Source organism: Oncorhynchus masou, chromosome 27 (assembly GCF_036934945.1).
Source record: "Oncorhynchus masou masou isolate Uvic2021 chromosome 27, UVic_Omas_1.1, whole genome shotgun sequence".
In the NCBI taxonomy this organism is placed as follows: Eukaryota; Metazoa; Chordata; class Actinopteri; order Salmoniformes; family Salmonidae; genus Oncorhynchus; species Oncorhynchus masou.
Window position 1 is genome coordinate 26494112 of NC_088238.1, and position 23896 is coordinate 26518007.

Below are 23896 nucleotides of genomic sequence, written 5' to 3' on the forward strand. Positions count from 1 at the left end.
CTCTCTCTCTCTCATGTTCTCTCTCTCTCTCTCTCTCTCTCTCGTTCTCTCTCTCTCTCTCTCGTTCTCTCTGTGAGTCACTGTCCGCAAGGCCAGATTGTTTAGGATATTCAAAGTGGTTGCTAGTTCAGTGGAACGTTAAAGGACCCTTGACCCTTGTGAACAAACAGATTCCTAAACAGATAGTGTGGGTGGGGAGCTTTTGGGAATCACCTGTGTCATACCTGTTCAGTACCTGTGGCCCACCTGTGTTTTACTCTGTCAATCATGGCTCAGCGAGCCAGTCAGACGTCCCTCATTCTGCATGTAGACCTGTGATGTCATTCACTTTAGAATGTCAGTGTATAGATGTGCTTTATCTCGCCCAATGCACTTGATTTACCTCTTAAGTGCAAGCCCATTATAATCAAGCTCACCTGTCAGTGAGGGCAGGCTCTTGTGTGACAGGGTGCTATCTGATTGGTTCTCGCAGGTGGACATCAGCCTACAGAGCAGCTTCCAGCCGGGGATGAAGCTGGAGGTGGCCAATAAGAGCAGCCCAGACACCTACTGGGTGGCCACCATTGTCACCACCTGTGGCCAGCTGCTGCTGCTGCGCTTCAGTGGCTACGGAGACGACCGCAAGGCCGACTTCTGGTGTGATGTCATGACCGCCGAACTCCACCCAGTAGGCTGGTGCTCCCAGAACAACAAGACCCTCCAACCCCCTGAAGGTAGGGACACCACCTGGAAACACACACACACACACACACACACACACACACACACACACACACACACACACAGAGAGCGGTGAGTTGATATTTGATCACACACACTTTTATAAACTCAGCAAAAAAAGAAATGTCCTCTCACTGTCAACTGCGTTTATTTTCAGCAAACTTAACATGTGTGAATATTTGTATGAACATAACAAGATTCAACAACTGAGACAAAAACTGAACAAGTTCCACAGACCCACTCTTCCACCAAGGCACCTAGAAGTTCCCGGATATTTCTGGGGGGAATGGCCTAGACCTCATCCTCCAATCCAACAGGTCCTATATGTGCTCAATGGGATTGAAATCCGGTCTCTTCGCTGGCCATGGCATGGAAATCAAGCACAGAATGAGCAGTATGGCTGGTGGCATTGTCATGCTGGAGAGTTATGTCAGGATGAGCCTGCAGGAAGGGTACCACATGAGGGAGGAGAATGTCTTCCCTGTAACACAGCATTGAGATTGCCTGCAATAACAAGCTCAGTCCGATGATGCTGTGACACACCGTTCCAGACCATGACGGACCCTCCACCTCCAAATCGATCCCTCTCCAGAGTACAGGCCTCGGTGTAACGCTCATTCCTTCGACAATAAACACGAATCCGACCATCACCCCTGGAGAGACAAAACCGCAACTCGTCAGTGAAGAGCACTTTTTGCCAGTCCTGTCTGGTCCAGCGACGGTGGGTTTGTGCCCATAGGCGACATTGTTGCCGGTGATGTCTGGTGAGGACCTGCCTTACAACCGGCCTACAAGCCCTCAGTCCAGCCTCGCTCAGCCTATTGCAGACAGTCTAAGCACTGATGGAGGGATTGTGCGTTTCTGGTGAAACTCTCGCTGCTGTTGTTGTTGCCATCCTGTACCTCTCCCCCCAGGTGTGATGTTTGGATGTACCGATCCTGTGCAGGTATTGTTACACGTGGTTTGCCACTGCGAGGACAATCAGCTGTATGTCCTGTCTCCCTGTAGCGCTGTCTTAGGCGTCTCACAGTACAGACGTTGCAATTTATTGCCCTGGCCACATCTGCAGTTCTCATGCCTCCTTGCAGCATGCCTAGGGCATCTTCACGCAGCTGAGCAGGGATCCTGGGCATCTTTCGTTTGGTGTTTTTCAGAATCAGTAGAAAGGCCTCTTTAGTGTCCTAAGTTTTCATAACTGACCTTAATTGCCGACCGTCTGTAAGCTGTTAGTCTTAACGACCGTTCCACGGGTGCATGTTCATTAACTGTTTATGGTTCATTGAACAAGCACAGGAAACCTGACCTCCTAGTATAATACAACTCCTGTAGCTGGACTTTACCTGACCTCCTAGTATAATACAACACCTGTAGCTGGACTTTACCTGACCTCCTAGTATAATACAACACCTGTAGCTGGACTTTACCTGACCTCCTAGTATAATACAACACCTGTAGCTGGACTTTACCTGACCTCCTAGTATAATACAACTCCTGTAGCTGGACTTTACCTGACCTCCTAGTATAATACAACACCTGTAGCTGGACTTTACCTGACCTCCTAGTATAATACTACACCTGTAGCTGGACTTTACCTGACCTCCTAGTATAATACAACTCCTGTAGCTGGACTTTACCTGACCTCCTAGTATAATAACACCTGTAGCTGGACTTTACCTGACCTCCTAGTATAATACAACACCTGTAGCTGGACTTTACCTGACCTTCTAGTATAATACAACACCTGTAGCTGGACTTTACCTGACCTCCTAGTATAATACAACACCTGTAGCTGGACTTTACCTGACCTCCTAGTATAATACAACACCTGTAGCTGGACTTTACCTGACCTCCTAGTATAATACAACACCTGTACTTTACCTGACTCCTAGTATAATACAACACCTGTAGACTTTACCTGACCTCCTAGTATAATACAACACCTGTAGCTGGACTTTACCTGACCTCCTAGTATAATACAACACCTGTAGCTGGACTTTACCTGACCTCCTACTATAATACAACACCTGTAGCTGGACTTTACCTGACCTCCTAGTATAATACAACACCTGTAGCTGGACTTTACCTGACCTCCTAGTATAATACAACACCTGTAGCTGGACTTTACCTGACCTTCTAGTATAATACAACACCTGTAGCTGGACTTTACCTGACCTCCTAGTATAATACAACACCTGTAGCTGGACTTTACCTGACCTCCTAGTATAATACAACACCTGTAGCTGGACTTTACCTGACCTCCTAGTATAATACAACACCTGTAGCTGGACTTTACCTGACCTCCTAGTATAATACAACACCTGTAGCTGGACTTTACCTGACCTCCTAGTATAATACAACACCTGTAGCTGGACTTTACCTGACCTCCTACTATAATACAACACCTGTAGCTTGTAGAGACCCCAATAAAACCTGTTCTCACAGACTGACAGTGCTCCCTGTCCCAAGATATACACACACACACACACACACACACACACACACACACACACACACACACACACACACACACACACACACACACACACACACACACACACACACACAGTCTCAGCCTGTTATTACACTCTACCCTGCCCTGCCCTGGCCCAGCCCATGTGTCAATAAGAGAGTGAGCTCATTCTGCTTAGTCAGCCAACACACAACAGCTGACTGCACTGTCCAGTCAAACCTGCCCACAGAAACACACAACTAACACCCAAATACATTCAGCAACTTTAATTCAAGGTAGACTCGGATGAACACGAAGGTTGCTCATAAAGTGATTGTTTATTTGGCTTGTTTGGTTTGTTGATCACATACACACACACACACACACACTCAATTTAACCTGATGTAATATTTGCCTCGCTAAACAGTGAAAGTCATCCTTTCTCCACCTCTAATGCTCTAGCTAACCTGACGTTCTCCCTTCCACACCCAGATCCTTCTGTTTCACCCCTTTCAAAGCTTGTCAAAAATAAATCCAATCTATAATTTAGCATCTGTAATTTATCATCCGATCCTCCTTTAAGCGGCCGTTCTAGAAGAGGCATTTTCACACCGGATCATCTCATCCACATGACTCACCCTCCATAACAGAGCTTTGATGTATTTATGCTGATTTTTGGGATTGGTTTTTTGTTTGTTAAGGAGACTATAGCTGAATTTGCTTCTACCTGACTTTTTTCACACCTCAAATCTTTACCTGGTGGCAAATCTTGCTCCGGGGTAAAAATAAGACTGTGTAAAATATTTATACAGTGCCTTGCGAAAGTATTCGGCCCCCTCGAACTTTGCGACCTTTTGCCACATTTCAGGCTTCAAACATAAAGATATAAAACTGTATTTTTTTTGTGAAGAATCAACAACAAGTGGGACACAATCATGAAGTGGAACGACATTTATTGGATATTTCAAACTTTTTAAACAATCAAAAACTGAAAAATTGGGATTGCAAAATTATTCAGCCCCCTTAAGTTAATACTTTGTAGCGCCACCTTTTGCTGCGATTACAGCTGTAAGTCGCTTGGGGTATGTCTCTATCAGTTTTGCACATCGAGAGACTGACATTTTTTCCCATTCCTCCTTGCAAAACAGCTCGAGCTTAGTGAGGTTGGATGGAGAGCATTTGTGAACAGCAGTTTTCAGTTCTTTCCACAGATTCTCGATTGGATTCAGGTCTGGACTTTGACTTGGCCATTCTAACACCTGGATATGTTTATTTTTGAACCATTCCATTGTAGATTTTGCTTTATGTTTTGGATCATTGTCTTGTTGGAAGACAAATCTCCGTCCCAGTCTCAGGTCTTTTGCAGACTCCATCAGGTTTTCTTCCAGAATGGTCCTGTATTTGGCTCCATCCATCTTCCCATCAATTTTAACCATCTTCCCTGTCCCTGCTGAAGAAAAGCAGGCCCAAACCATGATGCTGCCACCACCATGTTTGACAGTGGGGATGGTGTGTTGTGGTTGATGAGCTGTGTTGCTTTTACGCCAAACATAACATTTGTATTGTTGCCAAAAAGTTCAATTTTGGTTTCATCTGACCAGAGCACCTTCTTCCACATGTTTGGTGTGTCTCCCAGGTGGCTTGTAGCAAACTTTAAACAACACTTTTTATGGATATCTTTAAGAAATGGCTTTCTTCTTGCCACTCTTCCATAAAGGCCAGATTTGTGCAATATACGACTGATTGTTGTCCTATGGACAGAGTCTCGCACCTCAGCTGTAGATCTCTGCAGTTCATCCAGAGTGATCATGGGCCTCTTGGCTGCATCTCTGATCAGTCTTCTCCTTGTATGAGCTGAAAGTTTAGAGGGACGGCCAGGTCTTGGTAGATTTGCAGTGGTCTGATACTCCTTCCATTTCAGTATTATCGCTTGCACAGTGCTCCTTGGGATGTTTAAAGCTTGGGAAATCTTTTTGTATCCAAATCCGGCTTTAAACTTCTTCACAACAGTATCTCGGACCTGCCTGGTGTGTTCCTTGTTCTTCATGATGCTCTCTGCGCTTTTAACGGACCTCTGAGACTATCACAGTGCAGGTGCATTTATACGGAGGCTTGATTACACACAGATGGGTTGTATTTATCATCATCAGTCATTTAGGTCAACATTGGATCATTCAGAGATCCTCACTGAACTTCTGGAGAGAGTTTTCTGCACTGAAAGTAAAGGGGCTGAATAATTTTGCACGCCCAATTTTTCAGTTTTTGATTTGTTAAAAAAGTTTGAAATATCCAATAAATGTCGTTCCACTTCATGATTGTGTCCCACTTGTTGTTGATTCTTCACAAAAAAATACAGTTTTATATCTTTATGTTTGAAGCCTGAAATGTGGCAAAAGGTCGCAAAGTTCAAGGGGGCCGAATACTTTCGCAAGGCACTGTATATAATAATAATAATAAAAGACCTATAGAAACTGCAGCAGCGGGGGATAAAATGTGCTAGATTTTTATGTAGCTTTAATTGACCTTTTAACACACACATTGGAGTGTGAGTGGCCACAAGAGACACATAGAGGATCTCCGTGTTGGCAGAGAGCTGATGGGTTGAGGGGACTGAATGGCAATGAAATGGACCATGCATGTAATAACATGCATGTTTAGTGGGTTAGATGACACCCAAGGGACTGGGTAGTTGACACACACCATGGCACGCACACAAACACTCCCGTTTTGATTTGACTCCAGAGATTTTGCGTTTATGGGTTTGTCTATAATAAGGGTTTGCATGAGAGGTGGACACAGACTGTTGGTGTGAGTGTATGTGTGTTGGCTAGCTACTGTAAGCGGTGAATAGAGCTGGTAGACCTCATGTATTTGTAGAACAGGATCAGGTGGGGAGTGGAAGGCTGTAGTGTCTTTCACTAAAATGAGAAGGTAATATTAGATTACATTTAGGCAACCTTTCCTCTTGTTTTCTCCTTGATACTTAGTGATTCAAATGAATGATTCTCCCCTCCATTTCTATTTATCAAGCCTCTTGCATCACGCCAAGCAAAGTGTGTGTATGCGTATATGCATTCCTGTGTGTGTGTGTGTGTGTGTGGTGTGTGTGTGTGTGGTGTGTGTGTGTGTTTCTATGTTACAGTTACCTTTATTTCTTTTTGTTTCTCAGATAACGTTTACCTAAGAAAAGGTAAGCAGCCCTATCAGTCTTCCTGACTAACTCGCCTGCCTGCCTGCCTGCTGGCTCTTCTCAGCAAAGAAAATTCTAAATGGGATCCTTGGGGCGTCCAACTCCGTCACCCAATTGAAGTTGACATTTAAAGCGGTTGTTAGGGTTCGCTAGGGTTTTGGTTATGGTTAGGTTAGGGGTTAGGTTTAGGGTAGGGACGTCCCAAGGATTCTGCATAACACTAACCTTCTCAGCATTGCATGTGTGCTTCCTTCTCCTCCTTCCTGTCAACTTACAGGAAGTTGCTTCAGAGTTTGTTTGACTCTTAAACCCCTCACCCTCTGTCTTTCTGCATGCCCCTCTGTATTTCCCCATTTCTGCACCTCCCCCCCACCTATTATTTTGGAGGGAAAGATGTCACTTCTATCTGTATTAGGGAGGTTCTTGAATTACAGTGGCATTTGGGCATGACATTTTGGTAACATCAAATATACCTTAGGTAAATTAGGATTTTCTTTTTTAAATGGAGGCCACAAATTCTCAAATCTAAGGTCATCAACCCTTTAAAAATAATTTACTGTGATATGATTAATCATTTTACTCATGTTATTTCCCTTCATTTAAATGAACTAACACCAAGTGACACTTTTAATTTAGACACCCCAAAGTATTAATGGAATTCTCAAATGTATGACATTAACGGTGTGATATGCTAAAGTTTCTTTAATATAGACCTGTCCTCCGATAACAGTTTGCCACTGGAGAGAATGCTCATGGACACACATTATACTAGTAAAAAAATAAAATGATCTATTTTAATAGCCTTCCTTGTTTTTGTTGATCTATACACTATTCTAAATACTTTTGTTCATTATTCAAAATTAATAGGCTTATCTATCTAAATCACCAACCCATGTCACTACACCTCTACACATCACCAGTGGGACAAACACATTTGCTAGCCCCCAGTAGTTTCCCACAATGCATACAAATAGATGTTGCAGTATAAAATACCTTCATACACACATTCTGTGGTAGTCAATTTCGCTGTTGTTTATAGGCTCTGTTTTAACTGGGGAAGAGAAGAGAGAGATGAGGGGGCGGAGTTCAGAATACAACTTTAGAACGTGTGTGTTTAAAGTATTACTTCAGTAGTTTTTTTTAGTATCTGTACATTACTTTGCTATTTATATTTTTGACAACTTTTACATTACTACATTTCTAAAGAAAATGATGTCATTTTTACCGTCTGGTTTTCTTAATATAAGGCATATGAAATGATTTATACTTTTACTTAGTATATATTTTAGCAATTACATTTACTTTTGATACTTAAGTATATTTAAAACCAAATTCTTTTATACTTTTACTCAAGTAGGATTTTACTGGGTGACTTTTACCTAAGTCATTTTCTATTAAGGTATCTTTACTTTTACTCATGCTGCTTACGCCAAATCCTGACTCTGCCATCAGCATGACGCAACAGGGACCTGGATTGCGTGCCCACTGAAGCTGCTTCTTGTTTTTAGCTGATAGGAGTGGAACCCGGCGTGGTCTGCTGCAATAGCCCATCCGTGACGAGACACCGAGTTGTGCATTCCATTCTGCACACCACTGTTGTACTACGCCGGTATTTGCCTGTTTGTGGCCAGCCTGTTAGCATGCGCGATTCTTGCCGTTCCCCTTTGACCTCTCTCATCAGCGAGCTGATGCCCACAGGGATGCCCTGGATGTTTTTGGTTTGTCGCACCATTCTCTGTAAACCTTAGACAAAGTTGTGCGTGAAAAGCCCAGGAGGCCGGCCATTTCTGAGAGCCTAGAACCGGTGCGCTTGGCACAGACGATCATACCATGCTCAGTCGCTTAGGTCACTAGTTATTCCCATTCTAACGTTCAATCGAACAGTAAATGGATGCCTCGATGCCTGTCTGCCTGCTTTATATAGCAAGTCACATCCACGTGACTCACTGTCTGTAGGAGCATACCCTTTTTGTGAATGGGGTTGTGTACCTAAAAAGACTGGCCACTGAGTGTGTTTTCTTTAATAAATAACAGTTAAATAAAACATCAAAAGCATTATTTGTCATGTTAAATCATTTTAAAATGGTGCCAAAGTCAAGCGACAGCATTTACCACCACAATTCAAGAATGACCCATTTATTTATTTTTATCCTAGCAACGGTATTCTCAAGTTTAGGATGTGCATATCACCTTCCCGTTCCACAAGTGTGTATTACCAGAATTAAACTCTCTCAGACAATCTTCCACTAGACAGCAGGTGCCTCAGCCTAGAATCTTAGCTTGTCTAGACACTGCTGACACTGCCTGCTCGGCACATTCTACGACACATTCTCAAAATTCACGAGGATTCCTACTCCAGAATTACCTGTGTGTGTGCGTGTGCGTGCGGGGCTCTACATTTTATATTTTGAATTGTTTGCACTGGTGCGCCTAACTGAAAGCTAGAAGCACCACTCTTAAGTGTGCACACAATGCCACAGATGTCTCAAGTTTCGAGGGAGCGTGCAATTGACCTGCTGACTGCAGGAATGTCCACCAGAGCTTTTGCCAGAGAATATAATGTTAATTTCTCTACTATAAGCTGACTCCAACGTCTTTTTAGAGAAACGTCCAACCGGTCTCACAACCGCAGACCACGTGTGACCATGCAAGCCTAGGACCTCCCCATCCGGCTTCTTCACCTGTGGTATCATCTGAGACCAGCCACCCAGGCAGCTGATGAAACTGTGGGTTTGCACAACCGAAGAATTTCTGCACAAACTGTCAAACTGTCTCAGGGGAGCTAATCTAAATGCTCGTCATCCTCTTGACCCGACTGCAGTTTGGTGTCGTGATCAACTTCAGTCGGTAAATGCTCACCTTCGATGGCCACTGGTTTCAGCTGGGCGAGCGGTTTGCTGACGTCAACGTTGTGAACAGAGTGGTCCATGGTGGCGGTAGGGTCATGGTATGGGAAGGCATAAGCTACGGACATTTTATCGATGGCATTATGGCAATTTGAATGCACAGCGATACTATGACGGGATCCTGAGGCCCATTGTCTAGCCATTCATCCGCCGCCATCACCTCATGTTTCAGCATGATAATGCCCCATGTCGCAAGGATCTGTACACAATTCCTGGAAGCTGAAAATGTCCCAGTTCTTCCATGGCCTGCATACTCAACAGACATGTCACCCATTGAGCATGTTTGGGATGCTCTGGATCGACACGTACGACAGTGTGTTTCAGTTCCCACCAATATCCAGCAACTTCTGTCCTTGAAGAGGAGTGGGACAACATTCAACAGCCTGATCAACTCTATGTGAAGGAGATGTTTTGCGCTGCATGAGGCAAATGTTGGTCACAGCAGATACTGACTGGTTTTCTGATCCACGCTCCTACCTTTATTTTAAAAGTTATCTGTGAACAACAGATGCAGATCTGTACTACTCAGTCATGTGAAATCCATAGATTAGGGCCTAATGAATTTATTTAAATTGACTGATTTCCTTATATGAACTGTAACTCAGTCAAATCTTTGAAATTGTTACATTTTGCGTTTCTATTTTTGTTCAGTGTAGATTAAAACGCTTTGGGGAACTGCTGGAAACATAGAAACAGAATAGATTATTGTAATTGTATGGTTGGTGTTTGGCATGACAACACATTAGGTAGGATTTATGATAGGGTAGGAACCAAAGTGCTGGTCAGTGTTTCCCAGGGGACCCTAATAGCATTTGAATAGATGCATAGTTATATTTAGACACAGATTTTAGAATAGGCTATCTGATTCAGAACATGCCCTTGAACAAAACATGCTGATCAACATGCTGATCTATACCAACACTGGTAGCAACCTGTATTAAAGCTAATGTTTGCATTTTAAGTAAAGGTAGCATTAGTGTAGAGTTTCCTTCAGACTAACTGGCGTTTTGCAAGGAGCAAGATTCCCAAACTATTATTATAATAGAGACAATTCATATTTAGAAGCAATGTGGAAAGCAGCATTGTTGTTGTTTTGGAACAATCTGTTGAGTGACATGCTGAGAGAAGCAGTCACGGTGTGGAGAAACTGTCTGTGTGCTGCCTCCCTGTTGAGTGACGAGGTGGGGCTTCAGCCTGTCTTGTTTCAAGTCTAATTTTATTTGTCACGCGCCGAACACAACGTTGAAATGCTTACTTACAAGCCCTTAACCAGCAATGCCGTTTTAAGAGAAATAAGTGAAATAATTAAAGAGCAGCAGTAAAAGAACAGTAATGAGGCCATCTACAGGGGGTACCGGTACAGAGTCAGTGTGTGGGGGCACCGGTTAGTCCAGGTAATTGAGGTAATATGTACATGTAGGTAGAGGTAAAGTGACTATGCATAGATAATAAACAGAGATCAGTATTGCAGCGAAAGAATGTGAAGTGTAACAATATTTCAAGTTTCCCATAGCAAAATATTTGTTTGTGTGTGTGTGTGTTTGTTTGTTTTCCTGTGTGGGTGTGTGTCAGGAGCTTCGAAGGTATCACAAGTTTAGTCATGTGATAACAGCGCTGCTCTCAGAACCCCACAGAGGTCATTTGCATAATGCATTCACCAGACTCACAACTTCCTGCCAGGACCTGCTAGAGAGGAGGCGCTGAGATGAGGCTCAGGCCTACTTGACAGCTGTGTGTGTGTGTGAACACTCTTGACCTGCGTCTGCCCTTAATAGTGCATGAATGAATCCTTAGTTGGCAGGAAGGACTACACATGCATCAACCTGGTCAAAGACAAGCCAACTAACACAAGGCACTCAGAAAGAGCAGGCCAGGACTGATTTGATACCCAAATGACCCATCCTCCCCATCTCCACCACCTGATTTGCAACCGCTTTGTATTTACTTGGTGTGTAGTGTAGTGTAGTGTGGATGGATGTAGTCCCATCTCCCAGTCTCATTTGCTTTTGTCCATTTTCATAATGATTATATAACTAGTGCTGGATGTGTTTAGTGTGGGCCAGTCTTGTTCTCTACCTAGCCCAGGTGATATTAGGTTTAGCCATGCATGTCATTATAGCCATTTACAAACGCCCCGCCCCGCCTACACACACTCTTAACCCCTTACGTCCCGGGGCAGTAAACATGGCTTTACATTAACGGTTAACATTACTAGCTAGGGCGTCTCCCTCGTCATAAAAAAACCCCGCCTCCACATGATTTAGCCTACCACAGCAGAGAGGTGTCTGTCTATCCTGTTGGCTGTCATTCAGTGACTATTGATCTACAGTTCTGACTATAAATAACATTCACCTGTATCTCTGTTGTTGATTTTTGTCTTTCTACTTTGAGTATCTTGGCATTTTTCTAAAAGGTAGTTTGTTGTCGCCAACCCACCTGGTGAAACAATGGGGTACTTATGTACTAGCAGTAGATCATTAGATTGTTACTGGTAGATATTAAAGCCTGATCTAGGATCTGTGGTTATACTATTAATTCAGTCTTACAGAACCCCCAGAAGACTTGGTAGATAGACATTGTATCTCAGTGTGGTTTACCATGCCACTGTAATACTAATGACTAGATAAGCACTTTGTGAGACTGAGAATAAATCGTCTAATTTGGTCCCATTAGCCCTGATTAGAATCTGCTGTACTGCTGTGATCATAGATGAAAACATCCCTCCCTGCCATGATACAGGCCAGACTTGTTCTTTTAATAATCGCTTTGATTCTCTTAAATACGCTTTTGAATTGGCCTTCCCTGTCTGTTTACACAATGGCTTGTTGTTGGATATGCAAATCAGATGGGTTTTTTTGTATGTTGGATATTTGTTTGGATGTCTACCAGTATAGCAAAAGAGAGGAGAGGATTGGGGGAGGGGAGAAGACGAAAGATAGAAAAGGGGAGAGGGGGTTCTCTTCAAAGTAAATTATGCAGTTATTGTTTTGTGGAAGTCAGGATTTGCCTCCGTGTCTATCGCCTGGAGGATGGGCAAGAAAAAGGAATAATGATCATTAACATGCAAACTAGTACTGTAACTCCACTCTGGACCGGAGGGAGCCGAGGAGGTAGAACAGAAAGAGGGAGGGAGGGGGAGGGGCAGAAGTTCAGATGCCGAAGCAGCAGCCTGCATTCTGCTCCGTGGCCTATTCTAAATGGCTTGATGACTAATCTAGGAGGATCTGTAAAAATAGTTGATCTATTTCTGCACACCGAAGATCAACAGGAGCACTGTGAGTGTGTGTGTGTGTGTGGGTGTGGAAAAAACACTATTATTAACCAGTGGTGGTGTGGAGAGATGCACTGGGGCAGAGGGACATTATTTGCAACCGTATATGCACCATGTATGGAAAAAAGGATCGGCCATGTGCCGAGACAGTGATTTTGTTTTTAGGAAAATGAATTGACTGTTTCTCTAAATCAGACTCATCTGGCTTCAGAAGAATATACTAATGAGAGAAAATAAAATGAGGCGAAAATACCTCTGTTCTCTCCCATAGGAATGAATGATTCGATTTGTTTTCTAAGTGTGGCGTGGCTTAATGACAGGTAGCGGTGTAATCCTCCATGATCTAGGCTACTGGCCACTAGTCGTACTACTGTGACTCATGTCACCATGTCCCATTGAGTCAGGTATTCTCAGAATCTTTGCGTCCAATTGGTGACTGTAAACCTAGAGCATTAGATGTAGAGGTCTTTGGAGAGGGGTGGATAATCACTTAAAAATAGATTACTCTATTTGTGTGTATGATTTAGTAGGACCACAGAGTTTGTAAACCACAGAGCCTCTAAACATCGCGAGACTTCCGGACAACAATTGCGAAACCGACCAAGCAGACCAGGCCGGTTTTTGGGGTTTGAGAAGTCAATGAGTGAAGTGAAAAATGATGTGACAAACACGAGGCCTGCGTAATGACTTGGGTTGTCAATTCATTTTGGCCCGCTTCCATACCGCCCGCGATGCGCTGCACTACAAGTCGCAGCAAGCACTGCCAACATGCTGCATGCCAGTGTCTGGCAGTGTCTGGCCTGCAAAATCATTGGGAGTTTTTTTTTCAATATGGCCATTGCGCTGATTTGAGTTTGACACCCCTGCCTTAAGTGTTAATTTTCTTGAAATCTAAAAGCACAACCTCGATTCGAGCCAATTTCTTCAGTAGTTTAACATGTTATTACGCCAACCTCGTGAAAGTGACAAACTGAAATGTTTTAATTTGAGTCAAAAACAACTTTATATTGAAGAAGTGCCTTTGATTTGACGGCCAACACATACGCAGTCCGGTGTGAGACGACCGTTAAACCCGATGAAATGTTTCTACGCGTGAGTTTAGCTAGCTAATGTCGCCATGACATCGCCTACAAGTGTGTTTCGGGGATTTCTATTGGAGTAGCAGTTTCTGCCCATCTTCATACTGTGCTGGCCAAAGTAGACCTGTGTATGCCTGTGGGAAGCCACTAGTCAGCGTGGAGTCAAAGTAAAATCAAGACCCACGATGCACCATGAATTAAACATCACTGCTGTTGCACTGTGGGAAACAGAAAGTGGAGTAAACAAACATGTCCTATGCAAATGAGTGGGAGCCAACCGTTTAAATGGCTCTGGAGAGGGTGATACGTGTGTGTGTGTGTGTGTGTGTGTGTGTGTTCGTTCATGCCTGCCTTTTTCTACCATGCTCCCATTGTATCTCTCAACACCTGTTTATGTGGACTGCTCTGTACTGTAGTGCCGTATCTAACTGTTTTCTGCTGTTGTTCATTGCTTAGCCTGGTGCTAATATATGTAAGTGCATTGTCATGTATAATTTTGCTAGCACAGTATGTTTGACCGTCTCTCTCTCCCTCTGTTCTGTCTCATAGCCATCAAGGAGAAGTACAGTGACTGGACAGATTTTCTCATCCAGGACTTGACTGGCTCACGGACCGCACCAGCAAACCTACTGGAAGGGGTGAGTACTGTCTCGGTGGGAGTGTGACGGAGAACGAGACGGAGAGAACGAGGGAGAGAGATAATGAGACTGTGTATGCGTGGGTGACACCCGTGTATTAACCATTAACACGTTTAGAGCTTTAGCTGATCTGTTGAGCTCTGTATGTCAAGCTGAAGTTTCACCCCAGATAATACCAGTTCCCTCTCAAAGAGGGGACATCACACATGAAGTGCAGTCAAAGAATTCATACCCCTTGACTTATTCCATATTGTGTTGCCTTACAGCCTGAATTCTAAATGGATTACATTTATTTTTGTTCTCAACCATCTACACACACTACCCCCACAATGACTAGGGGAAAATAGGATTTCAGAAATGTTAGCAAATGTATTGAAAATGAAATACAGAAATATCTCTTTCGCAAAATTATTCACGAGTCAATACATGTTAGAATCACCTTTGGCAGTGATTACAGCTGTGAGCCTTTCTGGGTAAGTCTCTAAGCGCTTTACACACCTGGATTTGACAAATGTTGCGCATTATTCTTTTAAAAATTCTTCAAGCTCTGTCAAGTTGGTTGTTGATCATTGCTAGACTGCCACTTTCAAGTCTTGCCTGAGATTTTAAGACAAAACTGTAACTAGGCAACTCAGGAACATTCAATGACGTCTTGGTAAGAAACTCCAATGTATATTTGGCCTTGTGTTTCAGGTTATTGTCCTGCTGAAAGGTGATTTTGCCTGTGCTTAGCTCTATTCCTTTTATCTTTTAAGATCTTGTTTGAAGAGGTAGGGTTTCGGGTGCTTTCGGAAGGTGGGCAGGGACTTTCAGTTTCAGCTGTCCTAACTTTAGGGGGATGCTGGCTCTGGAAGAACTTGGACTGGACTGAGCGGGCGCTGCCCTCCCGTAGGTGTGGGAGGGCCAAGAGACCAGAGGTGGCAGAAAGGAGTGCTCGGGTTGGGGTGTGTAGGGTTTGAGCATAGCCTGACGGTAGGGAGGGGTAGTTCCTCTTGCTGCTCCGTAGGTAAGCACCATGGTCTTGTAGTCGATGCTAGCTTTGACCTGAAGCCAATGGAGTGTGTGAAGGAGCGGGATGAGATGGGAGAGTTTGGGGAGATGCAGGAGTCCAGACGGGGGATGACAAGTGCCTAGATTAGGACCTGCGCAGCTTCCTGCATGTGGTAGGGTCATACTTTACGGATATTGTAGAGCATGTACCTGCAGGATGGAGTCATTGCTTTAATGTTTGCAGAGAACGACAGGGTGTTGTCCAGGGTCACGCCAAGGTTCTTTGTAATCTGGGAGGGCAACACTGGAGTTGTGAATTTTGATGGAGAGGTCTTTCAGCCGGCAGGCCTTCCCCGAGAGGAAGAGCAGCTCCATCTTGTTGAGGTTGAGCTTGAGGTGGTGGGCCGACATCCAAGCTAAGATATCTGTCAGGCACGCAGAGATGCATGTTGCCACCTGGGGGGGGGGGAGAAAAGTAGTTGAGTGTCATCCGCATAGCAATGATAAGAGAGACCATGTGAGGATATGACAGAGCCCAGTGGCTTGGTGTTTAGAAAGAAGAGGAGAGGTTCAAGAACTGAGCCCTGGGGGACACCATCCATTTTAAATCCAGGCTACAACACAACAAAATGTAGAAAAAGTCAAGGGGTGTGAATACTTTCTGAAGGCACTGTACACACAGATTTGAATACTTTACATCAATTCTGTCTTCTCCTCTCCCTCTTCCCATCCTTCTATCTAGCCTCTGAGGGGGAAGAACACAGTGGATCTGATTGTAGAGGGTTCGGTGATTGAGGTACGGGACCTCACTGACCCCTCACTCTACTGGGCTGCCCGCGTCGCCCAGAACGTTGGTGGGAGGCTCCGCCTGCGCCATGTGGGTCTCCAAGACGGTGCCCACGACACCTGGCTGTTCTACCTTGACGTGAGGCTCCGCCCACTAGGCTGGGCTCAGGAGAACCATCTGTCACTGGAGCCCCCAGCAGGTAAGGGTGAAGTGTCATAGCTGCATGGGGGTATGGGCTCTGGGTCACATTCAGCTGTAATAGTGGTAGTTTTAAATGCTGGGCTGAAACAAAAACCTGCAACTTTCCAGGACTCTCCAACTCTATTGGATTTACGGATTATTAAGGATTGGTTATGAATCATATCCCATGAGAGCCATAGATTAGGATCAAATGGTAACCTTGATGTAGTGAGGATCAATGTTACACCCACACATAATCATTTATCGTGTGTCAACATTTTTATGACTGTTTTACACCGTTCAGAGTAGTTGGGAGTTTCCCTTCTCTCTGTTCAATATCATAAACCACCGTCTCTCTCTCTCTCTCTCTCTGTCTCTCTCTCTGTCTCTCTCTCTCTGTGTCTCTCTCTCTCTCTGTGTCTCTCTCTCTCTCCCTGTGTGTCTCTCTCTCTCTGTGTCTCTCTCTCTGTCTCTCTCTCTGTGTCTCTCTCTCTGTCTCTCTGTGTCTCTCTCTCTCTCTCTCTGTGTCTCTCTCTCTCTCTGTGTGTCTCTCTATCTCTCTCTGTGTCTCTCTTTCTCTGTGTCTGTCTGTCTCTCTGAATGACTCTCTGAATGACTCAACATGTTGGCCTCTGTTCATATTCGAGATCTTTCAGTTTCAACTTCTACAGAACTGATGACTTTGTCAAAAAACACCTTTCCACAGAACACGCAATATCCCAATCATAGCAACACACTCACTCACACATGTAATGGCACGCAAACATGTTCCTTCAGACATACATATACCGTTCCGACTGTTTGAACATAAAATGGAACCAAACTTGAGATATCTCCTCTCCAAATGATCGATAGAAATCCAAATGAGTGTATCCAGTCTCAGCTGTAGCTCTAGTTAAGCCAGTTTGTCAAGAGTGGGAGGGGGAGGGTCATCTGGTTGTAAGACGTTTTCCTTGAAATGGCATCTGATTAAAAAAACTAAAAGACATTTGGGAAACACTGGGAGAGGTTTTCTTAAAGGGATAGTGTGAGATGTTGACAATGAAGCCCTTTCTACTAACCCAGAGTCAGATGAACCCATGGACACCATTTGTATGTCTGCATGCAGTTTGAAGGAAGTTAAAGGTAGTTTTGTGAGCCATTGCTGAATATATCCCTTTAAATAAACACTTGGGAGAGATTTGTAAGTTCTTTTAATTTGATGCTGAGTTTCAGAGTCACATTCTGACTGTCATCTCTCTCCCGTCTCAGAGTTGCGTGGCCTGAAGAGCGCCCTCGAGTGGCAGGAGGCCCTGGAGGCGGCGCGGAGCGAGGCCCAGAAGAACCCACTGCCCCTGGAGGTGTTTAAGGTGAGGGTCAGCCACACAGGAAGTAGCCCTGTGACACAGGAAGTGCTTCTACACAGAACCGACTTCATGTGTACTCCTGTGCAGGTTCGTTAGTTCCCGTGACCGTTCTTACTGCGTGTGCTATCAGGCCATGTGGGGCGGCTGGTTTAACAGTTACACTAAACAAATACTCACTTAATCAATGTAGTCAAACCCCTGAGTTCCAATCAGTCATTCAACAGACAATATCATGTTGTTATCAGATTCCACTCAACCCAGTCAAAACTCGTCTCTGTCCTGGCTCCACAATGGCCGAACAAGCTTCCCCCTACTGTCAGGACAGCGGAGTCACTGCCCATCTCCTGGAGAGAGAAAAAAAATCACACACAAAAAAAAGGTCTGATACTTCATAAAGAGTATCATAAATAAATCCCATGGTAAACAAAAGCACTGACGACTCTGTTGAGGGAAAATGTACTTGCTACGACTGTGTTGTCTCACCGAGCGGTCTGAAGATGAATGCACCAACTGTAAGTCACTCTGGATAAGAGCGTCTGCTAAATGACTCACATGTCACTGTAAAATGTTTATGCTACGTGGCTCAGACACCTCTCCTCCTATCTGTGTGTGTGGGTGTGTTTTATTGTGTGGTTGTGTTTATTGTGTGGCTGTGTTTATTGTGTGGGTGTTTTATGGTGTGTGTATGTGGTGATAAAGCTGCTGCCTTTCTCACGCCCCTCTTAAGTCTGGGTGTGTACCTGTCGTACAGACGACAGTGATCTGACTGGACCTGTCTGATGGCCTCGGTGTCAGTGGGTTTCAAAGGGCCACGCTAGCTATCTGTCCCTATAGGTCAAACACACCTGTCAGACAATTAGTCAGACTCACATAGCTATTATTTGTTTTAACTCCGAGCATATTTGAGCAGACGAGTCAGTAATATCAAGGTAATAACATTTTAATTGTATAGCCTAGTCCCGCTGCTTAGTGTTTGTTAACAAAGCCTGTTTGCAGTGACCGTTAAAAGACGTGTGTGTTTTCCACGGTGACCCGGTGGTTTCAGGACCATGCAGACCTGACCAAACACTCCTTCCGGACGGGGATGAAGCTGGAGATGGTGTCGCCTTCGGAACCGTTCCACATCTGCCCTGTATCTGTCACACAGGTGGGCCGACCTGGCCATCTAAAACCTTAGCCAACTCTATCTAACCCCACCAAACAGTATCACACCCACCAAACAGTATCTAACCCCACCAAACAGTATCTAACCCCACCAAACAGTATCTAACCCCACCAAACAGTATCACACCCCACCAAACAGTATCAGACCCCACCAAACAGTATCACACCCCACCAAACAGTATCACACCCCACCAAACAGTATCACACCCCACCAAACAGTATCACACCCCACCAAACAGTATCACACCCCACCAAACAGTATCACACCCCACCAAACAGTATCACACCCCACCAAACAGTATCACACCCCACCAAACAGTATCACACCCCACCAAACAGTATCAGACCCCACCAAACAGTATCACACCCCACCACAGTATCAACCCCACAAACAGTATCACACCCCACCAAACAGTATCACACCCCACCAAACAGTATCACACCCCACCAAACAGTATCACACCCCACCAAACAGTATCACACCCCACCAAACAGTATCACACCCCACCAAACAGTATCACACCCCACCAAACAGTATCAGACCCCACCAAACAGTATCACACCCCACCAAACAGTATCACACCCCACCAAACAGTATCAGACCCCACCAAACAGTATCAGACACCACCAAACAGTATCTGACCCCACCAAACAGTATCTGACCCCACCAAACAGTATCACACCCCACCAAACAGTATCACACCCCACCAAACAGTATCACACCCCACCAAACAGTATCACACCCCACCAAACAGTATCACACCCCACCAAACAGTATCACACCCCACCAAACAGTATCACACCCCACCAAACAGTATCACACCCCACCAAACAGTATCACACCCCACCAAACAGTATCACACCCCACCAAACAGTATCACACCCCACCAAATCACACCCCACCAAACAGTATCACACCCCACCAAACAGTATCACACCCCACCAAACAGTATCACACCCCACCAAACAGTATCACACCCCACCAAACAGTATCACACCCCACCAAACAGTATCAGACCCCACCAAACAGTATCAGACCCCACCAAACAGTATCACACCCCACCAAACAGTATCAGACCCCACCAAACAGTATCAGACCCCACCAAACAGTATCAGACCCCACCAAACAGTATCAGACACCACCAAACAGTATCTGACCCCACCAAACAGTATCTGACCCCACCAAACAGTATCACACCCCACCAAACAGTATCACACCCCACCAAACAGTATCACACCCCACCAAACAGTATCACACCCCACCAAACAGTATCACACCCCACCAAACAGTATCACACCCCACCAAACAGTATCACACCCCACCAAACAGTATCACACCCCACCAAACAGTATCACACCCCACCAAACAGTATCACACCCCACCAAACAGTATCACACCCCACCAAACAGTATCACACCCCACCAAACAGTATCACACCCCACCAAACAGTATCACACCCCACCAAACAGTATCACACCCCACCAAACAGTATCACACCCCAAACCAAACAGTATCACACCCCACCAAACAGTATCACACCCCACCAAACAGTATCACACCCCACCAAACAGTATCACACCCCACCAAACAGTATCACACCCCACCAAACAGTATCACACCCCACCAAACAGTATCACACCCCACCAAACAGTATCACACCCCACCAAACAGTATCACACCCCACCAAACAGTATCACACCCCACCAAACAGTATCTCACCCCACCAAACAGTATCACACCCCACCAAACAGTATCTAACCCCACCAAACAGTATCACACCCCACCAAACAGTATCACACCCCACCAAACAGTATCACACCCCACCAAACAGTATCACACCCCACCAAACAGTATCACACCCCACCAAACAGTATCACACCCCACCAAACAGTATCACACCCCACCAAACAGTATCACACCCCACCAAACAGTATCACACCCCACCAAACAGTATCTAACCCCACCAAACAGTATCTAACCCCACCAAACAGTATCACACCCCACCAAACAGTATCACACCCCACCAAACAGTATCACACCCACCAAACAGTATCACACCCACCAAACAGTATCACACCCACCAAACAGTATCACACCCCACCAAACAGTATCAGACCCCACCAAACAGTATCACACCCCACCAAACAGTATCACACCCCACCAAACAGTATCACACCCCACCAAACAGTATCACACCCCACCAAACAGTATCACACCCCACCAAACAGTATCACACCCACCAAACAGTATCACACCCCACCAAACAGTATCACACCCCACCAAACAGTATCACACCCCACCAAACAGTATCACACCCCACCAAACAGTATCACACCCCACCAAACAGTATCACACCCCACCAAACAGTATCACACCCCACCAAACAGTATCACACCCCACCAAACAGTATCACACCCCACCAAACAGTATCACACCCCACCAAACAGTATCACACCCCACCAAACAGTATCACACCCACCAAACAGTATCACACCCCACCAAACAGTATCAGACCCCACCAAACAGTATCACACCCCACCAAACAGTATCACACCCCACCAAACAGTATCACACCCCACCAAACAGTATCACACCCCACCAAACAGTATCTGACCCCACCAAACAGTATCACACCCCACCAAACAGTATCAGACCCCACCAAACAGTATCAGACCCCACCAAACAGTATCACACCCCACCAAACAGTATCAGACCCCACCAAACAGTATCACACCCCACCAAACAGTATCACACCCCACCAAACAGTATCACACCCCACCAAACAGTATCACACCCCACCAAACAGTATCACACCCCACCAAACAGTATCACACCCACCAAACAGTATCACACCCCACCAAACAGTATCACACCCACCAAACAGTATCACACCCCACCAAACAGTATCACACCCCACCAAACAGTATCTAACCCCACCAAACAGTATCACACCCCACCAAACAGTATCTAACCCCACCAAACAGTATCACACCCCACCAAACAGTATCACACCCCACCAAACAGTATCTAACCCCACCAAACAGTATCTAACCCCACCAAACAGTATCACACCCCACCAAACACTATCACACCCCACCAAACACTATCACACCCCACCAAACAGTATCACACCCCACCAAACAGTATCACACCCCACCAAACAGTATCACACCCCACCAAACAGTATCACACCCCACCAAACAGTATCACACCCCACCAAACAGTATCACACCCCACCAAACAGTATCACACCCCACCAAACAGTATCAGACCCCACCAAACAGTATCACACCCCACCAAACAGTATCACACCCCACCAAACAGTATCACACCCACCAAACAGTATCACACCCCACCAAACAGTATCACACCCCACCAAACAGTATCACACCCACCAAACAGTATCACACCCCACCAAACAGTATCTAACCCCACCAAACAGTATCTAACCCCACCAAACAGTATCTAACCCCACCAAACAGTATCACACCCCACCAAACAGTATCACACCCCACCAAACAGTATCACACCCCACCAAACAGTATCACACCCCACCAAACAGTATCACACCCACCAAACAGTATCACACCCCACCAAACAGTATCACACCCACCAAACAGTATCACACCCCACCAAACAGTATCTAACCCCACCAAACAGTATCTAACCCCACCAAACAGTATCACACCCACCAAACAGTATCACACCCCACCAAACAGTATCTAACCCCACCAAACAGTATCTAACCCCACCAAACAGTATCACACCCCACCAAACAGTATCACACCCCACCAAACAGTATCACACCCCACCAAACAGTATCTAACCCCACCAAACAGTATCTAACCCCACCAAACAGTATCTAACCCCACCAAACAGTATCACACCCACCAAACAGTATCACACCCACCAAACAGTATCACACCCCACCAAACAGTACCACACCCACCAAACAGTATCACACCCCACCAAACAGTATCTAACCCCACCAAACAGTATCTAACCCCACCAAACAGTATCACACCCCACCAAACAGTATCACACCCACCAAACAGTATCACACCCCACCAAACAGTATCACACCCCACCAAACAGTATCACACCCCACCAAACAGTATCACACCCCACCAAACAGTATCTAACCCCACCAAACAGTATCTAACCCCACCAAACAGTATCACACCCACCAAACAGTATCACACCCACCAAACAGTATCACACCCCACCAAACAGTACCACACCCACCAAACAGTATCACACCCCACCAAACAGTATCTAACCCCACCAAACAGTATCTAACCCCACCAAACAGTATCACACCCCACCAAACAGTATCACACCCACCAAACAGTATCACACCCCACCAAACAGTATCACACCCCACCAAACAGTATCACACCCCACCAAACAGTATCACACCCCACCAAACAGTATCACACCCCACCAAACAGTATCTAACCCCACCAAACAGTATCACACCCCACCAAACAGTATCACACCCCACCAAACAGTATCACACCCCACCAAACAGTATCACACCCCACCAAACAGTATCACACCCCACCAAACAGTATCACACCCCACCAAACAGTATCACACCCCACCAAACAGTATCACACCCCACCAAACAGTATCACACCCCACCAAACAGTATCACACCCCACCAAACAGTATCACACCCCACCAAACAGTATCACACCCCACCAAACAGTATCACACCCCACCAAACAGTATCACACCCCACCAAACAGTATCACACCCCACCAAACAGTATCACCCCACTATACCCTTAAAAGTGTTTTGATGTGTTAATGCAGCCATGGTAATAATGGCTCTCTGTAGGTCTACAATGAGCACTACTTCCAGGTCACAGTGGATGACCTCACTCCAGAGGCCACACCCCTGTCCCTGGTGTGCCATTCTGAGTCGCCGGGCATCCTCCCCGTCCAGTGGTGTCTGAAGAATGGGATTGGTCTCGAGCGGCCTAGGGGCTACCTGAGCCAGGACTTTGATTGGGCAGACTACCTGAAACAGAGCGGGACTGAGACCGCCCCCGACGCATGCTTCCCCGACGTAAGTTACTTACGCTTCCTTCCTCCTTCAGTTCCTCACCTCATCCTTCTCTCTCCATCCCTCTCCTCTTCCCTCTCTCCATGCATCTTCTCCTCGCTGACC

General features: G+C 45.4%; 1 protein-coding gene across 4 annotated transcripts in view; it reads left to right on the forward strand.

Moving 5' to 3' along the window:
- Nucleotides 1-23896, forward strand: part of sfmbt2 (Scm like with four mbt domains 2) — a 52701-nt gene that overhangs the window by 12734 nt on the left and 16071 nt on the right. For 2 of the 4 annotated variants that reach the window (XM_064939756.1, XM_064939758.1), the window contains exons 4-10: nt 473-713; nt 6339-6359; nt 14165-14253; nt 15986-16229; nt 17462-17559; nt 18602-18703; nt 23564-23794. In XM_064939756.1, coding sequence (XP_064795828.1) covers nt 473-713; nt 6339-6359; nt 14165-14253; nt 15986-16229; nt 17462-17559; nt 18602-18703; nt 23564-23794 — 1026 coding nt within the window. The remainder of the gene's footprint in view (nt 1-472; nt 714-6338; nt 6360-14164; nt 14254-15985; nt 16230-17461; nt 17560-18601; nt 18704-23563; nt 23795-23896) is intronic. The other 2 variants (XM_064939757.1, XM_064939759.1) reach the window with 1 other exon arrangement.